Here is a 23,163-nt window from a genome sequence, read left to right as displayed (position 1 = left end):
AGACATGATATGTCTTTTGGCAGATGGTCCAGTGAGTTCACCGTTCTACGCATAATTCAAAGTGACCCCACCTAAGTAGAAAATTATTTATTTATTTTTAAAGTGTATTTTTGGGGTTTTATGCCTCGGACAGCAAAGAGAGTGACATAAGGCGAGAGGGAGAGAGAGACGGGGTGGGATTGGGAAATGACCTGCATTGGACATTAACCTGGGCCCCTGTGGGCACTTGGACCCAAATGTGGTATGGACACTGCAGCACAGTAATCCCCCCCCTCCCACCCCCCGGAAGAAAATGAATTAACTCATCATAATATAAAAGACAATCCAGTTGTAATATCTTACCTCTTATATCTTTGTTCTAACCCTCAAATGCATCTCTGACCTATGACCAAAGGTACTTCTGCAATCACAAGTGTAGTATTGCTAGAGTGAACTCAACATTCCAGGAGAAAATGTTCTGTGTCTGTGGTTCAGTTGTTCCCTGGCATTGCCTTAGAAACTATTTGCGGTAAATCAAGGCTTCGTACAGCCTTTGATGAATTTGTGCAATCCCGTAGCAGCCTGAGGGATTTGCAACCAAGCGCCTGCTTCCGATCTGATCATTGTATCTCCATTCATGCTTGGCTACAGCCACTCAATGCAACATACTCCCTCGAGGGCCAGCTCAGTCATTGGGAGAATCAGCTGTATAATGAATCGATTATTATTTTCCTTTTATTTAACCACTATAACCAACACCTTGATTATGAGTAGGGGCACGTCAGCCATAGTGACATTCGGTAAAAGAGGTGCTGTGGGGGAAAATCAGAGATGAATATCTGAGTATTGCAGAGATTACAAAGCAATACCGCTGAGGAAAGGGCATATAAGAAAATAGCATGGGAGAACATTCATAGTTTTTACTAAACACGGCCTGCTTTGAATTTTAATGCATTTCTTTTTCCCTTTGCAACATTTGACAGTTTCAAGAGTTTCATTAATATATGGTAAAGGGTATTATTTTTTCATTGAAGTATTTTCACTATATTTAATTTATTAAGGCATCTCTGAACTGTTGAAGTGGCTTAAAAAAAACACAGCAAACACGCTCACTACAGTACAACTGTCAGTGAAAGTTGAAAGGTCATTTCTTAGTGAACTTAGTGAATGGATTTGTTCTGTGAAGGCATATTTTTGGCATCAAAACGTTAACACAAGCAGTGAGCCAGTAATCCTCTTCTGTACTAAGGAAGTGGACTGGAGACCACAGGACCACATCCACACACACACACACACACACACACACACACACACACACACTCACCTACACACACACACACACACACACGCACACACACTCTCTCTCTCTCTCACACACACACACGCACACACACACACACACACACTCTCTCTCTCTCTCTCACACACACACACACACACACACACACACACACACACACACACACACACAGACACTCACTCACTCACTCACACACATACAGGGGAGAGGAGGGGAGGCCAGATCAGCTGCCACACTCTGGTGGGAAGGGATAAGGCACATTGTCTAAGCCGAGAGAGTTGCATAGTTCCCACATAGTTTGGCAGTCAAGAGAGCCTGGCACAGTCCAGGGGGAGAGCCAGAGCTGAAGCAGAGCAGGCCAGGTCTAGGGGAAAACGTGCTGGGGCTGCCTGTGAAGAGAGCAGCGCTCCGGGTCTCCTTGGGGGTAGCCCTCTCGCGGCTGCCTGGCTAACAGATGTTGGTCCAGAAGGCACCTAACAGGATGAAGATAGGCCCCCACGTGGGCCGGGGAGCAGGATTAGGTTGCGAGTGCAAGGTAAACAGATTAGTCCCAAAAGGGAGCCTGCTTTTTTAACCTTGTCACTACTGTCACACTCAGGAGCAGCGCCGTTTAACCCCACGAGTCACAATTCCAGCCCCCAAGGGTCTGCAGGACGTCAGCGTTTCTGGACATCGCTAAGGGAGGACCTAGGACGTCTCCAGGGATCAAACGTCACGCAGAAGCCCCCCGGCCATCTACCTTGGATCTGTTTACCCGAAGCATACTGCAGGACAGAGAGCACCTTTTTTAATGGCATCTTGGATATTCAGGCATCGGAGAGTTTGCTTTTTACCCATGGATCCAAGATAAAAAAAATACTTTTTTTCTCCCACACCCTTTCCAAATGACCAATTGCGCATCCTGAAGTCCACCATGCCATTGAAAACAGGACTATTTATCTTTCTGTTCCTGTTCACCCTCCAAGTGACCACAATCAAAGGTAAGCCTTCACCCCAGGGAGTCTGCAGTGACACCTGGTAGTGGCTGGTGCTTGTTTCTATGCTCTCATGGAATTCCGATGAGTGTGCAGGCGCTGTCTGACAGTGAGAGACGTATAGCTCTATGCATGAGTGTGCTTCTTCTGCATTGACTCAGAGTACAGGTACCGGCCAGTTTCTCTTCGCTTGGGGAGGGAATATACACAAACCACAGGAGGTGGACAAAAATAGCTTTGTTAGTAGAAGTTGTGCAACACCAAATGCATCATCATGTCCTCCCTCAGTTTAGAGCAACGGTAGAGTTTCTATTTTACCTAAAGAATCTACAGGACATAAAAGAAACAGTGGTAGACCCTTTTGTTTGTTAAGTAACTAACTTACTAATTCATCATTTGTTAATTATAATTATGTTCAGTGCAATGCCCCCTTCTGTGTAGTTTGTCTTCTGTTGTGTCTGGAATATTTATTTTAAGTCAAACATTTCAATTGCTGTTTGACTTAAGTGTAATTTTGTAAATTAACTGTTGTTAGCTCTGATATGTTTTATCTTTACCACTTTTTCCTTACACCATCTGTTGATACTCCACAATCTTTAATTAATGCCCTAATGAAATAATGAAGATCCAACTCACTGATGCAAACTCAGACTTTCATCATCAAAGAGCACAAAGAATCCAAGCTTGTGAAGTTTTTTTGTGCATTTTCTACCTCAAAAACATGAAAAACATGTTTGGCCACAGTGTTTGTCCGATTCATTCATTAGTGGGCAGGGAAACAAAGGCATTCTGTTTGTGGCCGTGTGGGACGTTAATCTTTTCTGACTTGTAGCTTCTCTGTGAGGCCGCCACTGTGCTCGTTCATAACAAGGGCCCATTTAGCCCCCCTCTCTCTCTCCTCGTGTAGGCACATGTGCAAGGCTCACAGCCTGTTTCCACTTGTCAATTACTTGTCAAAGAGATGTCAAATAGAAGATTGCTCTCCTTTGTGGTGCTTGCCTTTAATAGGTAGCCGAAGTCTTATCAGCAATTGCCACGCCAGCTTGTGTTGTGTTTGTGGGCCTCTTATGTCATCTGCATAGGCTAGGCTGTGCTCTATGACCCAGAAGATGTGTGAATGCTAAAAGCCATCCCATGGTGACCTACCACTCACTATTCGATTGGTCACTCTCGTCTTAGGTCATACGTTGGAATGACCATTTCTGTTCACACATTGGCATTGTTAAGCTCTATAATTGAGAGACGTCAGTGACCCACACAAACCTGGGCCAAAAGCTATGGTGTTGATATCGTTTACGCCACTTGCTGTCAAACCTGGGCTCTTAATCCGCAGGCAGGGAGCACAGGAGCAGCAGTGTGCCATTCGCTGACCCCTTAAGGCTTAAGGTCTTAAGAACAGCCTGAAGTCTGAAGTTTACCACCTGGTCACACAATGCTGCGATCTTGAGAAAATGGCCTCCTTGAATGGAGAGCCTATGCTTTCTGGCCTAATGACCTTGCATACTGTAATTGCATGGCACTACCTGGCAGTGCAGCAGTGGGAGGTTGTAAAGTTTTCAGTGTGGAAGTAAATAAGAAAAGTTTGCTGGTTGACTGATTTGATTACAGTGGGTCAGAGTTACAACAAAGAATGTGATATTTCGATGCAGTAGTTGAATAGCAAATACATGATACAATGTATTTACATTATGCACACAGGAACAGACCCAGTAGGTGATAGATGAGTTCATATTAGAGAATCACTAAGATTATAGTGTCCATCAGACCTGGTTTGAGGACTTGGTGATGGGCATTTTGGCACAAAGTAGCTGGTATCATATCATCTTGGTGGCTCTACATTGGCAGTGGTGAGACAACAAAGTGTAAAAATGTTTTAGACATTAATTCACAGTACACTTGCATTTCCACTGTATTATATGACATTTGAGTTTAAATGGCATACTGTATATAGTCAAACAGCCTTACATAGTTGCTATATAACTGTAGTGATATGCTAAAATTATGATAATCTCCTAACAGAGCTCATTGGAAAAGGGCACCATCGTGAACACTTTAAAAAGGCTTTGACTGTTTTGACACCACTCACTTAAACAGACCTACTGTATGGCTGTTCTATCTGTTCTGCAGCGTAGGCTCCTTAACATCTGCCATGGTGGTATTACAACAGATCGTGAGCTCTTCCGACTCTAATCCTATTAAATGAACATTGTGCATACAAACATACTTTCATGTGATCACCAAAAAAGATAAACAACTGTTCATTCTAGCCATTTGGCACTCTTATACAGACTCATTGTTAAAAGACTTGATTATCTTATTCTTGGCCACTCTTGTTTGTTTTTAAGACACCAACAGTCAAGATTTGTCAGGAATCAGGAACGTCAAGTACAGACACTTCCTGGAAACGTTACGACCAGTTGTTAAACGGAGCACGGGCGATACAGCAGTACACGATCTGAGGACCACGAGGATGAAGAGGTCCACTGTTTTCAACACTGGGGTGAAAGTGTGTCCTCAGGAGACCATGTCGGAGGTCATAGCCAGCCACCGTGCCTACTACAGGATGAGAGGTAAACCAGCCCCACTGGGAACCATGGAATTAGATAAATTATTGTTGAATTATAGGTCACGAACGTGAAAATCTAGCCTACACCACAACAAAATCCCTATCTCTAATTTTAGCTTGTAGGCCTATTGATAAATATGCGTTTGCTTTGATGTTGCCTTGGCTCAGTACTTTTAGTTTTGAGGCTTAGATGAAACATAGATTTGCTATTTTTTAATCTCATAGCTGGGAAAGTCGCAGTATTGTACTAGAATGAACAGCAAGCATTCCAAAGCAAATTGGTACAAAAGTGGTGTTTGTGTGTGTGTGTGTGTGTGTGTGTGTGTGTGTGTGTGTGTGTGTGTGTGTGTGAGAGAGAGAGAGAGAGAGAGAGATAGAGAGATGCAATTATAATAGAGGACCTTTGACAAAAAACTAAGACTGAGAGATGTGTCTCACTGCTCAGTTTGTCAGGAGGCGGTATGGGAGGCGTTCCAGATCTTTCTGGACAGAGTCCCTGACACTATCGAGTACCATCAGTGGGTGGAGGCCTGTCAAAGGGACTCTCTCTGTGTAGATGACCTGGCCAGAAACTTCAGCAGCAACCAGGAGCATCTCGACATGGTTGCAAAGGTGAGGACCTTTGCTGACTCAGTGCGAAACTTTGAGTTTCACTGTGGCAGGGTAATGGATCACACCTAACAATGTTGTTGTTCCCCACAGAGGGTGAATCCCACAGAGCTCCAGCTGGTGAGGTAAGGAACTGAATTCATTTAATCAAATTTGGGAAAAAAAGGGTCTCACACTGAGATTTTTATTAAGTCAAGGTTTTACTGAAATAGTGTTTGTAAAATACATGCTCTGATGAAGTTGTTTGGTACTAAATGTCCACACCATGTTTAAAATAGTGTTTCATTGAATTTAAATAGCCCAATGTATGCAATTGTCATAATGTCATAACTTTTTTTCTCCTTATACCAGTGGTTTTCCTTTGGCAACACACAAGCCTGCTGGAGAGAAGTGTGAGTCATCAGTCTATATTGAAAGGAGCTGCTAAAATGAAAGAAAGAATTCTCTCTGTCTTCTGGCTGTAACATTACTAATGTCTGGCTCATTACTACCTCACAGGTTCAAAGACTGCCGCCGAGCTACTGATCATTGAAACTGAAGAGGTGAGGCTGAGACTGATACAGAGTTTCAAAGCCCAAACTGCAGAGTGTATCACCCTTTCAAAGTGGAACAAGACTTGTTTTTGGCAGTCATGACAAAGTTAACATGGGATGAACAAATGCTTGAAAAATAATAAAAAGAAACTGAAGGAAATTGATATTGAGAAATTTCCTAAAATGGGCCTACAGTTATGCCTGTGGATAAGTCCTTAATACTAATCACTACTCCCTCCCAGCGCTGTTTCAGTTAGCTGTGAATGTCCTGTGGGGTTGCGGCCAGTTGGCCAATCCCCCTGTAATGCAGTTACCGTGGTAGCTGAGGTCATGCCCACTCACTGGGCCAGTAGCCTGACGCCCTACTGTGCCAAGTCCGTGGGCAAGGCCAAAAGGCTGTGTCATGTTTCCACTTACCTAATGCTGTCACTCTGTCTTTTAGAAAACAGAGGCTCCCAACGTCATTCCTGAGGAGGTGGATGAGCAGATCATAGTGGAGTTCAGTGTGACTATAGTGGAACAAGGCTATAGTGAGCTTCTGGCTGACCCTGACACCCCCCAGTACCACGACATAACACAGACTCTCCATGAGCAGGTAAGCTCTTAAGATCTGATGAGTTGGGATTTATACTCAGACATTCCTTAGGCAGTCTTTGTTTTAGTCCACATTCAAGGACAATACAGATGGCCTCTAGCCAGAGTCCTCACATTCTGTGTTCAATGAAAATATGCTCTGGATCAATGGATTTTGCATGCCTTGCGCCGTTCGGCCATAACTCTGGAGCAGAATAAATCTTCCCTAATAAATAGTTGGGAGGATCTGTTGTAAAGGCTCTTGTATTTAGAGCTTTGACTGCAAATGCATGGATTTGTTAAACCAGATTCTTAGCTCGGGTTTTAATTTGGCCTTTTGTAAAGGGTCAAAATATGATAAAGCCGACTAAAGCGTTGGGCAACTTCAAAAGACTGCTGCCAATTTGTACAATGGCACTATGGCTATGCATGATAATGAGGAAATATTTCTGATTGATTAAATATTTTATTCAAGGCATTGTTTTGTACAAAGGTCATGAGCATGCAAATACCAGAGGAAAAAAACTGAGAGGCTTTATTTCACACCAGAATGCGATTGTTAAATTGAAGCATGTTTGCTATACGGTTATCAAAAGGATTAGCAAGTGAAGTGTTTTAATCAAGCAAGACTTTTTAATTAAATACACACGTAACATTAGCACTGTTTTGTTTGGTTTCTTCTCCCATAGATGGTACACATCTTGGACAAACTCCCTGGATTTAAAGAGATTCGGATGTTGGGATTTCGGTGGGTTTTTAACAGTGAAAGTTCACTGATATTACCCTCCATTGAGCCAGCAAATTGCCGTTTCACACAAACAGCTTCCTTCTTAAATGAACAGATTGGTAGTGAAAGTGCCTTAGGAATGGATGCACACAAATTGTATTCAAAATGCCACAGTAGTTCCCCTCAATGTATTATTATTTGGACAGACAAATTGCCATACATCATAACCACATGTTATGAGGTTAATTAGTCTTTCATGTTGTTGACGTTAGTCAATGCTAATTGAGCTCGCTTCTCCTCTGCTGGCCTGCTTTTGTTTGTTAGGCCCGAGGAGGTCTCTGTCCATTATGCTGTAGTTTTTGAGAATGGCCACCCCACTGAGCCGGGTGGAGAAGCGGCGGAGCCACCCACTGAAATGGACTTGAGGCAACTCGTAGCCAAAGCCCTGAGTGAGGACACGTCACTTCCGGTGGACATCCTCTCACTCAGTTTTGTCTCAGGTAAGGTGTTGCTTTAGGATACACAAGCAGCCGTTGTGCTGTATTAAGAGCTAAGTTAGCTAGTCAAATACTCCCCCAATATCTGTTTCCAGACTCCGTACCCACTCAGCGAGGGGAAGAGCAGGGGGCAGCAGAGGACACAGCTGCCCCTGATGGTGGTGAAGTAGTACCTGAAGACGTCATGGACGAGACTGTGCCTGATGCAGTACCAGAGTTTGTGGATGAGGAGATAGATGAGGTAGCCGAGACACCTGTGGTGGAGGACACAGAGGGGGACTCGGAGCTCCAGAATCTCATGCCTGATGAACAGGAGACAGAAGGTAGAATTCCCATTTAAATCAATGCCGCCCCTGAGATAGCCTACCCCAGATGTTGACCAGACAGAGAATAGACGTGCATGTTAATCTGACTGAGACGTTAAAATCTGGGTCAATGAAATGGATTCAGTTTGACAGTATATAGGGCATGGTCAGGGACAGATCATGGTTTGTGCCAAGTGTGCACAGGGGCCCTCAGCCAATGGGGGCCCTCGGATTAAAAAAAAAAAAATGCCGTGAATTTAGGCTAGATTATGCCCGGTGCTTCTGTTTGTTAATTTGCGGCACAACTGAATGGTGTTATGGAACCGCGGACCGAAAGAAAAATAAACTAAATGTTTTCCTGATCAATAAATACTTCTTAATTCATAAAATATAGAGGCATAACATTAGGTGCAAGTGGTAGGCTATGAGTGCTCATTCAATGTGTATGCGTGTTTGCGAAAGTGAAACTGACCCACTCGTGGGTAGGTGAATAAAGTGGATTCCTGCAATGTTCATGAAAACAGCATAGCGATTGGATAGCCTAATAAATCGCGACTTGTTGTAGGCCTAACAGTAGCTTATGTCGTAGCAAATAGCCTATGGCGATGCCGATGACAGATAGGCCTAGGCTACACTTATTTCACTCGTCTCTCTGGAGTGAGCGCATAATGTGGGCTGTTGCGCAAAGAAATTAATTAGGGAGATGATCTGCATCTCCATTTACCAAACGCTATAGTTTTGCTAACATCTCCACTGTTAACGTGAAAACCTTATCATGCAGGTAGCCAATGTTCACGTCGTCACCGGAGTCAGACAGAAAACGGGCCCAGCTTGCTCTGTTAAAGTTTGTATGCCCATTCCAAACTGCGTTAAAAGGGTATATTTAACAGCCAGAATTTCGACATTTTCCCTGGGGAGACACCCCCGAACCTCCCGTAATATGATCAGCACCACCTCTCACAAAATACTATCAACTAGGCCTGTCAAACTCGATTCCTTTTAAGGATCCGGGTTATTCTGAGTCACTCACTAAACTGATCCGGGTTGAACGAGTCACTTGAGTCAGTATTGCTAAATCGCAAAGAAATTCAGTCCTACGTTCAAGCAGTGCAGTAGGGTGCTTCATTTCGTTAAGTGCCTTCTCATGTTGGATGTGGATCCTCCATGATTTGAAACCAGGTTTTTGCAGTACTTGCATTTAGACTTTAGAGTTTTGCTCTCCTGGTCAAAGGGAATCCACACATTGTACATCTTTTTGGTGCTCATGTTCAGAAACTTTGATCTTATTGACAGAGAGGGTAGCCTATATTATAATAATTAATTATTTGTTGTTGTTTTGTTAACAATAGAAAAGTTTGCCTAGGTCTAATGCTACTCTGCTACAATGTTTATTACCACTACTATATACTAATAGTAGGCTACAATGAATCTATTCTAATAAGTATTATAGGCTGCTAATACTAGGCAACTAATATTACTATTAATCATAGCTATACTGTTAGGTAGCCTAATATAATATCATATAATATAATATAATATAATATAATATAATATAAAATAGCCTAATATAATAGCATCAAAACCTCCACCCACACACGGGAAAGAAAGCAGTTTGAGCCAGACTGTTTATTTATTGTCTTAACCTAGCCTAAGCAATTGACTTTCAATGTAGACATAGAAACAGGAACGTAGAAATGCCCTGCAGTGAATAAATTATTATTATTGTTATTATTATTATTATTATTATTATTACTACTACTACTACTACTACTATTCTCATTAGGCCTATTATTATTATCACCTTGACACGAGTAGAAACTAGGCTACTCGCTCGTCTACAGATCCACTCATGACAATGTAGCCGGCTGATTCGACTGACTCGCACTCATAACAACATAACGTAACCGGTCCGCCCGGCTGATCCAAATGACCCAGGTAGGCTAGCCTACACAAGCAACTCCATACAGAGCTTGCAATGTTTCGGACTGTCTTCGCGACCTAATTGCATTTTAAAGTAGGCTATGCGTGCAGAATATATGTTATTTCAGAAGTGAAAGCATGGCTTTTGTTGTGGATTTTCTTTTAACCTTGACGAGGAGTTACTCGCTCCTCTAAAGATCCACTCATGACAACGTAGCCGGCTGATTCGGCTGACTCGCACTCATAACAACAACGTAAACGGCCCGCCTGGCTGATCCGACTGACCCATGTAGGCTAGCCTACTCTCCATACAGAGCTTGCAATGTTTTGGACTGTCTTCGCGATCTAATTGCATTTTAAAGTAGGCTATGCGTGCAGAATATATGTTATTTCAGAAGTGAAAGCATGGCTTTTGTTGTGGATTTTCTTTTAACCTTGACGAGGAGTTACTCGCTCCTCTAAAGATCCACTCATGACAACGTAGCCGGCTGATTCGGCTGACTCGCACTCATAACAACAACGTAACCGGCCCGCCCGGCTGATTCGACTGACCCGGGTAGATACTCAAGCAGCTACATGAGCGTGCAGTTCGTACTGTCTGCACGACCTAATTGCATTTTAATATGCTACATCTATACACCAAATCTAATTATGTCTAGGCTACATGCAGAACATTGAATGTTATTTCAGAAGTGAAAGAATGGCTTTTGTTGTGGAATTGCTCTTCACCTCGAGGAGGAGCTACTCGCTCTCGCAGATCCACTCATGACAACGTAGCCGGCTGATTCGACTGACTCGTACTCAACGTAGCCTAACCGGCCGGCTGATCCGACTAACCCGGATTGCTACTCAGCCGCTCCAATCTGAGTCCCATGGTCTGTGAGTCTGCAATGTTTCCGGCTCTGCGGGAAGTTAACCAGTTATCTCGGACTGCCTGCTCACTCAGTCGCTTGAGTTGATTTGTGGAGTTGTGGTTGCCTACGAAATTGTTAAATTTTTGGCAGCTACGATGGCTAGGGCTAGGAGGCTAGCTAATGTTGCAAGAGGTTTGTGTGTGGCGCTGTTTATCGTTTTAGATTGAATTGTAGTAGGACTCAATAACTAATCCGAGTTAATGATACTAGAGACTCGCGACTCATGGGTTAATTTAAAGACACGGGTGAAAGATCCGAGTGAGTCACGACTCAAACACCTTTACTATCAACGTCCCTGCTACCGGTCCGTCAGAAATATGACAACTGTTGTCCGGTCCGTTAAGTGAAAAAATGTTGCTGTAGACTGTTTGGACAGCAAAGAGAGATTACAGCCTAATAATAAAAACAGCTGCTGGAATTCATTTCTGTGTGGGCCTGAGTTATAATATATGACATAATGTAGTACATTTTCATTGTGTGAAATTGTGCACCAGCCTGCACAGCGACAGCAAAGAGAGAAGCGCTGGCTGCACGCGCACATCACTTGCACGCACAGGCGCAAACGCGCCCGTCGCGGTCAGGGGGAGGGGGGGCCTTTTTTGATATTGTGCACAGGGGCCCATATTTGTTTAATCCGTCCCTGGGCATGATGATAATGAAACTATTATTTAGCCTAATATCTAACTGTAGAAAGCTATCCTTTACCTGAAGCACTTCATTACCTATTGTACATCTGTGCCAGGTGAATAGTTTTCTTCTCAGAAAGTCAGTGTCTCTTGAAACTAGACCATGCATTGTGATTGAACAGTGTCTGATGCATTATTTTGTTTCCCAAGGAGTTGATACAACACCTGAGGAGGCCTTACCACAAGACTTGGATGAGGGAGTAGATCAAAACTTCACAGCACCTATGGAGTTGGATGATAATGAAGTAGAACTTGAAGCAGCAGCCACTGTCCCTCCCTCTGGGGGTGCCATGATGGAGGAAACTACTAAGGCCATTGAAACTACAGACACTTTTCTTGTACCTACCACATCTGCATCTGTAGAAACCATTGAGGCACCTTCAGTAACTGACACTATTGAGTCAGTGGAACCAGTAGAGGCTCCTTCAGGCCCAACTAGTATTGAGCCTGTAGAACCAGTAGAAGCTCCCTCAGTCCCTAGCACGCCTGAGCCTGACCTGCCCATGGACGTCCCTTCTGTTGAGACAACGATACAACCAGTTGGACCAGTAGAAATCCCCCCTGAACCCACAGTCTTAGAACCCATAGAGGTCCCCTCGGAACCCAGCTCCACTGCAGACACTGGAACCCCAGCTATTCCACTAACAGAGGAGGAAGGCCAGGAAGCTCCAGCCACTGCCTCACTTTCTCCAAAAGCTGAAGTCTTAGACAACGACCAGGGCATGCAAGAGGACAGGGAACAGACTGAGATGCTGGACTACAGCAGTGGGGACGCCCCCGAGACAAACGAGACTGGGACTGCGCCTCCACAACTCAGACTCTTGACTACGCCGTCCATGGTAGCTTCCAACCAGGCCAATGATCTGGTGGTGTTCTTTAGCTTAAGAGTCACTAACATGATTTTTTCTGACGACCTGTTCGACAAGAGCTCCCCCGAGTACAAATCCCTGGAGAACACATTCCTTGAGCTGGTAGGTAAACATATTTATGTGATTCCTATCATTTGCCTGCATGCCTTTCTCCTGCTTTTGTATACTTAGCACCAGGCTCATGTGAATGAAACAAGCCAAAATGAACAAAAAGTCACTGGATATTTTTGTCATGGAAGTTAAACTTTATTTGATTTTTTAAAAAAGGGATCTTCTGTAAAGAAATTGTTAAATTAAGGGTGCTCATGTCTATTTTTTTTTTAAATGTATTTTTGTATCTGAAGATGAAAAAATACCTGTGATGTGCAAGGGTGATGTATACTGCATGTATACAGAATCCAATGGATATTATGCAGATTTAAGTAAACCCAAATAATAGAACATGTGAAACTGCTGGTTAAATTGTTTTTCAACTAGAGACAGTTGCCCGATCGTGAGGAAACTCCAACTCCTGAAGCGTCTACTAAATCGGAAACTGGGAGGACATTAGCCTCTATACCGGTATACTGGAGGGATTTTGCAATCTCTAGAATTCTAGAGGCTTCCAACTTTATTTAACAACTTAACTTTTCTAGTGCAACTGATGCAACCTTAACAGTTTCCACAGACATGGAAATAATTAACCATCATCTTAAATGTTGTCCATGTCTATACATGTTTGTCCATAACTAACCAGCAATCCACACTAACATTTCTTATCAAACAATGCTCAATTTTGGCTCTGTGTTCTCCTTGTTGGGATGTGTTTTGTGCCTTAATCTTGTGTGCTCTCCATGTGTTGTTGGTTTTCTGGAACTCCTGCTCTTGTTACAGTGTATGTGTGCAGTATCTCAGTACTTCAGCTTGTGCTGCAGAGGAACTCTGGTATGTTAGGGTTACAGGAGGTCTCCAACTTATGAATGGCACAGTAGCTTATAATCCTTTGATATGAACCTCTTAGTCTTGATTGAGGAGATTGGAAGCCACAAAGCCAAAGACTACTAATAGGCTCATTCCATTCTGTTGTTTGTCTGAAACTGCATCTATATCAGCCTCAATGGTCCAATGTCTCTTTTGTGAAGTGTTTGTTTGCATTGTATGCTTTTTATATGGATTCCAATAAACCTCTGAAATTCCTGCATAACGGTTGATGGTGAAATTCAGTCTCAGAGTGTTTGGAGAGGCAGGAGATAGGGGGGGGGGGGGGTAACAGGTACTCTGGACATGTAGCTAATTCTATAAAAAAAAAATCAAGCTTTGGGTTCTTCGGCACTGTGGTGTACAAGATGAAAAGTCTTGTTTGCAAGAGAGCTCCTGCTGTGAGTGTGATGGAGACAGCAAATTGTATCAGTAGTTTGATCAAGATATTAAGAGCATTAAGCTGTAAAGTCACAACGTGTTTTCCGGTGTCATGAAGCTTTTCTGAATACTCTTGGGTTTCTGTGGAACCAACTTAGAATGGAAGACCAGGGTGGTCTGAATCAGGTGACAATGTACACGCTATGCTTCGCTGTTGAGTGACTAACTAAGAGGCTTTAGGTAACGCTGATTTGTATAAGCTCTCTGCATGTTTTACATGAACACTATGGGTGATTCCTATCAGCTTAGGGCCAGTGTGCCAGTGTGGTGATACACGTGCAAGAGGGTGTGTCCGTGTGTGTGTTGTGTGTGGTGTGTGTGTGTGTGTGTGTGTGTGTGTGTGTGTGCAGAGTTGTATAAAATATCCGAAACCCAGACTTGAGTAGTACAAATATTTGATCATAAAGTTAAAGTACTCTATAAGCATACCACTTATGTAAAAGTCTTAAAGTATTATTTACAGTACTTAAGTATGACAAGTAGCCCATTATAAAAAATGCTTAAGTACTGAAAGTAGAGCTTTCAAGGCCAGTGGAGTGACAACCCCCTCCCTTCGCTATGCTTTTAATGAAAAAGAAAGCAGTCAGAACTTTGAATAGGCTATTAAGTTCATGCAGCACCTTCAAACTTGGTGCCTACACTTCATACACAATGTCTTGGAAGCCTGAACAAAGGTATGACTGCCATTCATTTTTCACTGCAACATGTTTAGAAAGGCAGCTACATCACACTCCATAAACAACAGCCTACATAGGCCTTGGTGTGCTATGTATTAGCTCTATTTGCTAGGCCTTAACCATGTTGCTATGTCTTCATTCATTACTGTGTCCCTTGGTGACATCAGGTCAGAAAATCTTGGGGTTGCGAATATCTATCATGCTGAATGAAAACTGTGGCTTTTGTTTTCATTTGCACATTATTTTAGCCTACTTTCTACTTAAAAGTATACATTTAAAGGAGAATTCCGGTGTGATATTGACCTAAAGTGTATCAAAACATGATACCGAGTGTGAACGTATGTCTCATAGCCCATCTCGGCTTGTCCCCTGCACTCCAAAATCTGGCGCTAGTTAGCCGATGCTACCAACATCTTTTTCAATAGTGGTGCTTCGGCATCGGGCTAGCCATGCAAATAAATCACTGTTTTACACCCATTTACGAGGCTCAATGTATCTCCACACTTCATTGGTAGACTTCCGAGGGCCCTGACATTTAAAACGAGACATTGAGAACTTTGAAAAAGCACTGGTAGTTTACTTACAAGACGATTTATACAGACAGTATCTTCACGAAGTTTAGCGTTTGCAGCCATCTTGAATTTAGTCACGATAAGTCGAGCAACGAGTAAGAATGAACAGCTATGATAAGGGATCAGATTCCAAAAATAATTCAGTGGAAATGCATGGATTCCAGTTGCTGCTACTGGAAGAAACTGGAATCCATGCATTTCCACTGAATTATTTTTGGAATCTGATCCCTTATCATACCTGTTCATTCTTACTCGTTGCTCGACTTATCGTGACTAAATTCAAGATGGCTGCAAACGTTAAACTTCGTGAAGATACTGTCTGTATAAATCGTCTTGTAAGTAAACTACCAGTGCTTTTTCAAAGTTCTCAATGTCTCGTTTTAAATGTCAGGGCCCTCGGAAGTCTACCAATGAAGTGTGGAGATACATTGAGCCTCGTAAATGGGTGTAAAACAGTGATTTATTTGCATGGCTAGCCCGATGCCGAAGCACCACTACTGAAAAAGTTGTTGGTAGCATCGGCTAACTAGCGCCAGATTTTGGAGTGCAGGGGACAAGTCGAGATGGGCTATGAGACATACGTTCACACTCGGTATCATGTTTCAATACACTTTAGGTCAATATCACACCGGAATTCTCCTTTAATTTTAAAAAATGTAGTAAAGTAAAAGTAGGAAGAAACATAACAACTCAAGTAAAGTATAGATACTCCCCATTCATACTTAAGTACTGTACTTAAGTATTTCTACTTAGTTACTTTACATCTCTGTGTGTGTGCATGAGTGGTCAGACCTGTGTTTAGCCAGAAATGTACTACATGGCATTATTGCTATAACAGAAAATGTCCATGATCTGAATTCAATATTTATGTCCACATGCTGCTGAATTTTGTTTGTGGTTGTTGTTATTATAATTGTTCCTCCTATGCCCCAGAAAATAAGATAGAGTATATGTTGTGTTCACACATAAGTATGAGATATATTCATTATTAATTAATAAATAACACGGGTCACACTTCTAGTAGAAGTAGTAGAAGTATGCTTTCACATCATTCATGAGAATTGGCCAAATATCCAAATCTACAGGCTGGAAGAGAACAATCCTTAGGAACTAGACTGTAGCTGTCACTAATTGTTTATGTTTATGGTTCTTAGAAAAAAATATATTTTAGTGTTGCTGATTCTCCATTTCCAATTATTAATGGTTGCGCAAACCAATGATCACATTTCACAAATACAAGGTTATGTGAAGCATTAAACAAACTGCTAAATCTAAATGTCAGAGGTTCACCTCCGTTGGTAAGTACACATTATAGAACACCTCAGTAGATACCCATTAGCATAGTGTATCCAGTGCCAAATGACAGGGCTACTGAAACTGCTTCATGTATCAGGATTTGGACATTAAACTGAAACAATATAGATGTTGTTACTCCATAGTAGCACAGGAAGCCAAATCATGGATCCATTATATTTGAAATTCTGTATGACTGGTATCAAAGGATCGCCCAGACATGAGCCCTTCTACTCTGTCTTTGCTTTCTTTATCTACAGTAGGCAGTTCAGTAGATATACTGGACAGATTCCCCAGGGCCTAATTGGCATACCCCTCTCTTACCCCTGTCTCTACTGGTTTGTGTTGCAACCAATATAATTGGATATGGAGATTTAAATGGCTTGGTGGTGACACAAAGTAAGATGATTCCATCATGGAGTTAAAGTAATCATTTCATCTTAAAACGTCTTAAGACAAGTACAGAACAGGACTGTATCATCTGGGAGTCAAACCAACAACCAGTAGATACAAGTGTAACCTAGGACTGGTATGGCCAATGGGCCATGACTGTTGTGTGGCCGAGTGATAACGATGTAAAACTATTATTGAGGTGTGTTTTGGTTCCTCTGTGTTGTGCTTGTGTGACCTTAGGAGTAATGCCATGGTGGCACCTACTAAAAACCTGGATGCAAAGGTGCAAACGTATGCCCAGCCAATTATTTCAGCCACTGGTTTGCTGGCTTAGCCCTTACTGGGAAACACAGCGTTCTTCGTGGGGTGGTGTATTATACCTATAGTGACTTGGCGCCCAGCAGAGAGGTGAGAAGTGCACTTGGAGTGGCAGATCAGGTTGTAATGCCTCTTATCTCCTTGGATACAGACATGAGCCCTCTCCACTAAGACATTCTAATCCGCTACTCCACCTTTTGAAGAGGGTGTGCTAAAAGCATAGCAGCCCTCTGATCCTCAAACACCATTATGTAAACAAATGTCAAGCACAGCGGCGTGGCTATGCTGTATTTTATTAAAGGCTGTTGTTTTTCTTGACATTTGAGAATGTTTTTGAGAGCATGTTTTTAAGTCGGGTCAATCATTGTAACACGTGTGTAAGATGAAAGGAGTTGTTGGTATGCAGGTGCACATTCTTTTTTAGGTCCCAGAAACTATTAAACCCTAATGTTTTGGTAAAGCTACACAAGGCCCCCATTTAATGTGTTGAGAGACCTTTCCAGTGTAATCTATAATTAATCTTGTAATTGAAAGATGAATTCTCCACAGCACTGTAGACATGGTAGCTTGAGGCAGAGGTCGTGGAAAATCAATGCCTAAAAACCACACCACCTTGGATTTTGCCTCTCAAAATCTTACATTCTACATGCATTCAGGAACTCTGAGGCACTAGTAAACCTTGCAGCCTTGGGTTTCAGATTGATTGAATTGTTTTGGTGTTTCAGCGGGCTGGAGAGCTGATCCTGAAAGACACTGCTTTGTTTCCAGTTTGGCAAGGCCATACAAATGATTGTGCACCTGAATCAAAAAAGAGACTCAATCAATTCAACAAAATTATTCACTTCCATTGTCCTTGTGTTGAATGGAATCACCTATCCAGCCTGCATTGTGCATTGTGTGTGCATTTAACCTCGAATAATTATTCTCTTCTAGTACTAACTTATCAACAGTTCATAGTATAACCATCTTGACAAAATCTGACATTGTCTGTAGACCATAGAAAGATTTACCAAAAACTTTCTTGATACAAATTGCTTTTTGGCGAGAGTGGCTTTGAAGAGAGAGGATGATTCAATACTCTGACATGCCGGGTGACTGTACTGACTTATTTTCTTCCCTTCCTTCTCCTTCTCTTTTCCTCCACAGCTTCTGCCATATCTGCAATCAAATCTGACAGGATTCAAAGAGCTTGAGATTCTCAACTTCAGGAACGGCAGCGTGGTGGTGAATAGTAAGATGAAGCTGGAGAAGCCGGTGCCCTACAACGTCACGGAGGCAGTGACCTGTGTACTGGAGGAGTTCTGCAATGCCGCCTCCAATCGGCTCGACCTGGAGATCGACAGCGGCTCTCTGGATGTGGAGTCGGGTAGGGTGGATGGTCATCAGCCTTCTTTTCCTGACGTTGTATGAGATATAGATGGTCAAGCGCTGTAATGCTGTGGGTTTCAAGAAGGGCATTCACAAGTTTATTTCCTTTTCGACTCAATAATGTGACCTATAATTATAGCTGATAGATGGCATGATGCATTTCTACCATCGCCTAGAATTTTTTGTGATCTCAGATCATTTCGATGCTTCAAATGTCATATTTTATGTGTCACGTAAATCCAGAGAGGCACAGATGTGATGAAAAATGCTTAGAGTCAAAGTTACTACATTGTTGGTTGGGAAATGTTAATATTCTCTGGCATCATGGCTCAGTGCCTCACCTATGGTCTGAGTTTTCCTACTCGCCTAATGAAACCCTAGTTTAAAACTGTCACTCCCATCCATCAAAATGCCCTTGAGTGCTCCCCTGCCCCCCCCCCCCCCCCCTCCTCGAGTGCCCTGGGAGAAGGTGAGGGAGGTGGTGTGAGTGTCTGACAGGCATGCAAACTGCATGTCATAAACACTAACCTCCTGCTGCCTCCTGCCTGCTGTCCAGCCGACCACGCGGACCCGTGCAAGTTTATGGCGTGCAACGAGTTCTCCCGCTGCGTGATCAACACGTGGTCCATGGAGGCGGAGTGCCTGTGCGACCCGGGCTACAGCATGGTGGACGGCCTTCCCTGCCAGAGCATCTGTGCGCTGGACCCTGCCTACTGCCTGAACGACGGCCAGTGTGAGATCATCGCCGGGCACGGTGCCACATGCAGGTACCCTCGGGCCACTCCGCTCCGCCCCGAGCAGTGACCAGCTGGCCACTACCTCTGGTTACATTTGTCTTTTTACTAAGTTCTTTTGTATTTGTTTTGTATGCCCCTGTAACTCTTTTGTTGTCTCTGTGTGAATGTTAATGTGTTGGCATCTTTACCTGTTTTGCTTCTTTTTTTTTTTTTTTAAATCCCTGAAGTGATGAATTGAATTGGAGCCAAAGGTGCCCGCAGTAGTAAAAGTGAATCAAGTGAAATCCCTTAAGTCCTAGATGGGCAACTGTGTGTGACAAACAGTAACTCATCCTGCGGCACAGTTACAGTTGGAGGGTACGTGGCTCCTCCACAGCGGTCCTCTAACCCCTCCCTGTGTTCTCTTGACCGTTCTAGATGTCCTGTAGGTAAATTCTGGCACTACCACGGAGAGCGCTGCACAGAGCTGGTGTCTCTACCCATAGACCCACTCCTGCTCGTAGCCTGCCTGGTGGGTGGCCTCGCGCTGGTTTGCGCGGTGATAGGCCTGTTGGTTCTCATAAACAAGAAATGTATACGGACCAGAAAGACGGTGACTTTGGTGTAAGCAGGCCTCTTTCTCTTTGCTTTTCTTTTAGAGAATGCCTACGTAGAGTAGGTGTTGCTACACTGTACTGTGTTTTTTGTTTCATTTCAGTATGAATGGTGTTCAAATTCTCATCTCATTTATGTTGTAGGCACACTCAGAGTGAGAGAATATCTCCATATGAGAGCTCAATGAGAGTTAATCCAGTTTTTCAGAATGATGATGGTGTCTTAACCCAAGTGGCTAGAATACGCTACCCCTTGGGTTCGGAAGCAGGTTCTTCCCAAGTTTCTGAACAAGACACCTTTCACTCAGTTGAAAACATACATGTTAGCATTGAGGTAAAGAGCAAAGCTTATTATATCCACTTGCTCTAACCCTCCACAGCCATTTGAGTTGCACCGCTAGGTTTTCAAACATACTAACACTCTTTGACTATGGTGAATTACCATGCACTTTCTTTCCATGCATAGATAAAGACTAGATCAAATGAATTCAGTAGCTTTTCAAAAGAACCAAGTAGCTAAAAAAATCAATAAATCCTTCCCAAAAACATTTACAGCTAGTATGCACTGGCGTATATGAACTCTTCAAAAGAATGAGGTTTGATTTATTCTGAACAAAATAGATCAGTGCTGAAAACAAATAATCAATACATCAATCCAACAGTCCATCACAGTAGGCCCTATCCAACGATTTTACTTGGAACTTAATGAGATACTGAGAAGAGATTAAATGTCATTGACAACCAAGTCAACTATATTTTCGGTGAGGGTTTTTTCTTTGGGTGGGGCATGTAAATCCTAATTTCAGTCTCACTAATGACTTAAGTTGAGATGCAGAGGTTCATCTCAGGCTCATATCATTGCAGCATTAGGGTATTCTGACAGTTTAAACAAGGCCCTCGAATTCAGACCTGACAGATGTTTCAGATGTTTAGGTGTTTTTCTTCCAAAGGAGACTTAAAATTTAGACCCATATGGCTCTGCATGGATTGACTTAGCAGGTGTGACCAGTAGCCAGCCTCAATAATCACTGCCATATCTCTTTGCACCAAACCTACACCTCTGCTTGCAGTTAGCATAGCTGCAAAGCCAACCTCTCTGCTTGCTTCTGCTTTTATTGCTGTAGTTGCTCCGCTTCCTGCTTGAGAGAAATGCGTTGTGTGTTGTGATGCTGACTGTGCTGTCCTCCGTGCCTGTTCCAGATCCCCCGACAGCTCTACACCACCAGATCCGACAAGCTAGTTTCAGACATAGTCGATTTCCATCATTGCATCCCACAGAATGAGGTAAGGCAATGGAAACATGCACTTCAGCATAGGGCAGCTTATGTTATGATGGGAATAAGGACAATCAAAAGAGATACACACTAATGTATGCTGCAGTGACTCAGAGTATGTTAGATACACAGTGTGAAACAGTGTGTGCACCCCACATGCTGAATGTGGAATGATGTGTGCTTTTCCTTTTTAATCTTTTCCTCCATCAAGTCCTAGACTCTCACATGTTGTATGTCTTAGCTGTTAATATCAAACCATGGACTTGCAACATTCAAAATGGTTAAACCTCTTTTCAGGTCCATTCTAACAAATACAGTAGGCTATATCAGGACTGCATTTTGGAGAGCTGAATATCTGGCAGTTTAATGATGTTGATGATGATGATAATGTTACGTCTATTATTAAATACAGGATTATTTGTAGATGTGAAAGACACAGGGCTCAGGTAAGAGAGTTGAAATCTGACCTTGTCATGCCCATTAATCAAATGTCAAGTTCAATGCCTTTTGATAAAGATTAATGAGTAATATGTGATAAGTAACTATTTTACATAAGAGACTTCAAACAAAGGTTTAGAAAATAATATTATAATAATAATTATAAATACTATTTTCATAACAAATATGTTAGGTTAATTTCCAAATTCAATCATTTAACATTTTATTTTTATCATAAAAAAACATACACAAGTTATTATTCCACATATTATTCCCAATGCTGATTATGAGCAAATAACTAGGCTTTCTGACCTTAACAACTGTGAATGGCATTTTCTCACTCTCCTCTTACCCAATCAAACTTGCAGTGAATGCTAAACGCATTTAGTGACATAATATGTACTGAGATCAGCCTGTCCACTTGACCCTGCCTATACCAACTTAATGCAACTAGCATTTACACAAAGCAGCTCAAGACTGTACTTACACAAATTCCATCACTCTACTTGCATTTCCTTTACCAAACTAATGAGGTTCTTACTGTGTTTCTGCCTCTTGTCTTGTTTCCTTGCGCAGACATGGAGGATAGCCCATGAGTATCAGTCATCTTGTTGCCTTCTGAGGGGAGCTGACAGCGAGGGTTTTGAAGTGACCGTTTTATGATAGTGGACCTCCGAGGCCACCCTGATTGACAGTGCAATACAGGAACCAAAGGTCTCTGCTGTTCCTGACCGTGTGTGAACTGAGCTGGACCTCTGGCTGAGGGGGACAGGACCAACTGGGACTGGAGATCTCACATCAGTAATCAAGGATTCACACTAAAAAGAGAATGCAGTTCTAATCCTGACTGGTCTAAAATACCGCCTCAATGCGCTCACATGCAGCATGTACTACTGAGGACTAGGAATGTTGTTTCGTGTCATATACCCTTGTCAAAAAGGTTGTTTCTCTTCCCTCACAATGAGGTTTTATACATATTGGATACACTTGCTGGTATCATGTCTGGACACAAGAAGATGTATAGCTGTCTAACTTTCTTCAGAGTCCCAAAAAGAAGCTGAATGTAAAATAAGCTACTTATTATTTTTCTTACTTGCTATTTACAGAAGTACTGTACAGTATGTCTTCCTTTTTATGTCCCTTAATCATATGCCCATGTATTAAATATCCCCATACACATATCTACACACATATCTAGTGATATTTAATGCCATCCACCCTTCTCTCTTGCTCCTCCCAATCACATGTGGCGATCATATCAAATCCCATTTGAAATGTGTTGGGGTGCTATGAATGATTTTATACTTTTTGTGACAATAAAATAAGTCTTTTTTTTTAATCAAAGCCTAACATTTCTATTACACAACACACTTGAAAGACATAATGAGAAGTCTTATATACTGTAGATGTTATAATAGTTACATTAAAGGATCATCAATATCTGGTGGACTCTTACCACAATGACCTTTAGAACCGTGAAGGTGTATACATCACGTGTTTGTTTCTGTTGCATCCTCTAAATGAAAGCTATTGGACATAGCGCTTCAGCTCCAGCAGTTAATGTCACAGCTGCCTGGCCCCTCGATAGTGACGGTGGCTAATATATAGCTATCGGGAACAGTCCACCCAGCTGTTTAAGGTCCACTGCTC

General features: G+C 42.5%; 1 protein-coding gene across 1 annotated transcript; it reads left to right on the top strand.

Annotated features, from left to right (window-relative positions):
- Positions 1 to 1,611: 1,611 nt before the first annotated feature.
- On the top strand, positions 1,612 to 23,073 carry impg1b (interphotoreceptor matrix proteoglycan 1b). The gene is made up of 18 exons (XM_042072836.1): positions 1,612 to 2,259; positions 4,599 to 4,823; positions 5,265 to 5,431; positions 5,522 to 5,553; positions 5,780 to 5,820; positions 5,927 to 5,970; positions 6,404 to 6,556; positions 7,224 to 7,282; positions 7,586 to 7,761; positions 7,854 to 8,081; positions 11,734 to 12,554; positions 12,930 to 13,013; positions 18,250 to 18,469; positions 19,028 to 19,238; positions 19,626 to 19,811; positions 19,946 to 20,135; positions 21,002 to 21,085; positions 22,090 to 23,073. Exons 1-18 carry the CDS (start codon positions 2,193 to 2,195, stop codon positions 22,174 to 22,176), a joined length of 3,075 nt encoding a protein of 1,024 aa, XP_041928770.1. The 5' UTR covers positions 1,612 to 2,192; the 3' UTR covers positions 22,177 to 23,073.
- The last annotated feature ends 90 nt before the right edge of the window (positions 23,074 to 23,163 follow it).

The sequence above is a fragment of the Alosa sapidissima genome, chromosome 19 (genome assembly GCF_018492685.1).
Source record: "Alosa sapidissima isolate fAloSap1 chromosome 19, fAloSap1.pri, whole genome shotgun sequence".
Lineage (NCBI taxonomy): Eukaryota > Metazoa > Chordata > Actinopteri > Clupeiformes > Clupeidae > Alosa > Alosa sapidissima.
The sequence above is the reverse complement of the archived record's forward strand: the minus strand, read 5'-3'. Positions and strand labels throughout refer to the sequence as shown.

What these genes read in the sequence shown, in the direction of transcription:
- impg1b (XM_042072836.1), top strand. Translation starts at nt 2,193, where the DNA reads ATGCCATTGAAAACAGGACTATTTATCTTTCTGTTCCTGTTCACCCTC. An exon ending in ACATACATGTTAGCATTGAG is followed by an intron (nt 20,136 to 21,001) that starts GTAAAGAGCAAA and finishes TGCCTGTTCCAG; the next exon opens with ATCCCCCGACAGCTCTACAC. An exon ending in ATTGCATCCCACAGAATGAG is followed by an intron (nt 21,086 to 22,089) that starts GTAAGGCAATGG and finishes TTCCTTGCGCAG; the next exon opens with ACATGGAGGATAGCCCATGA.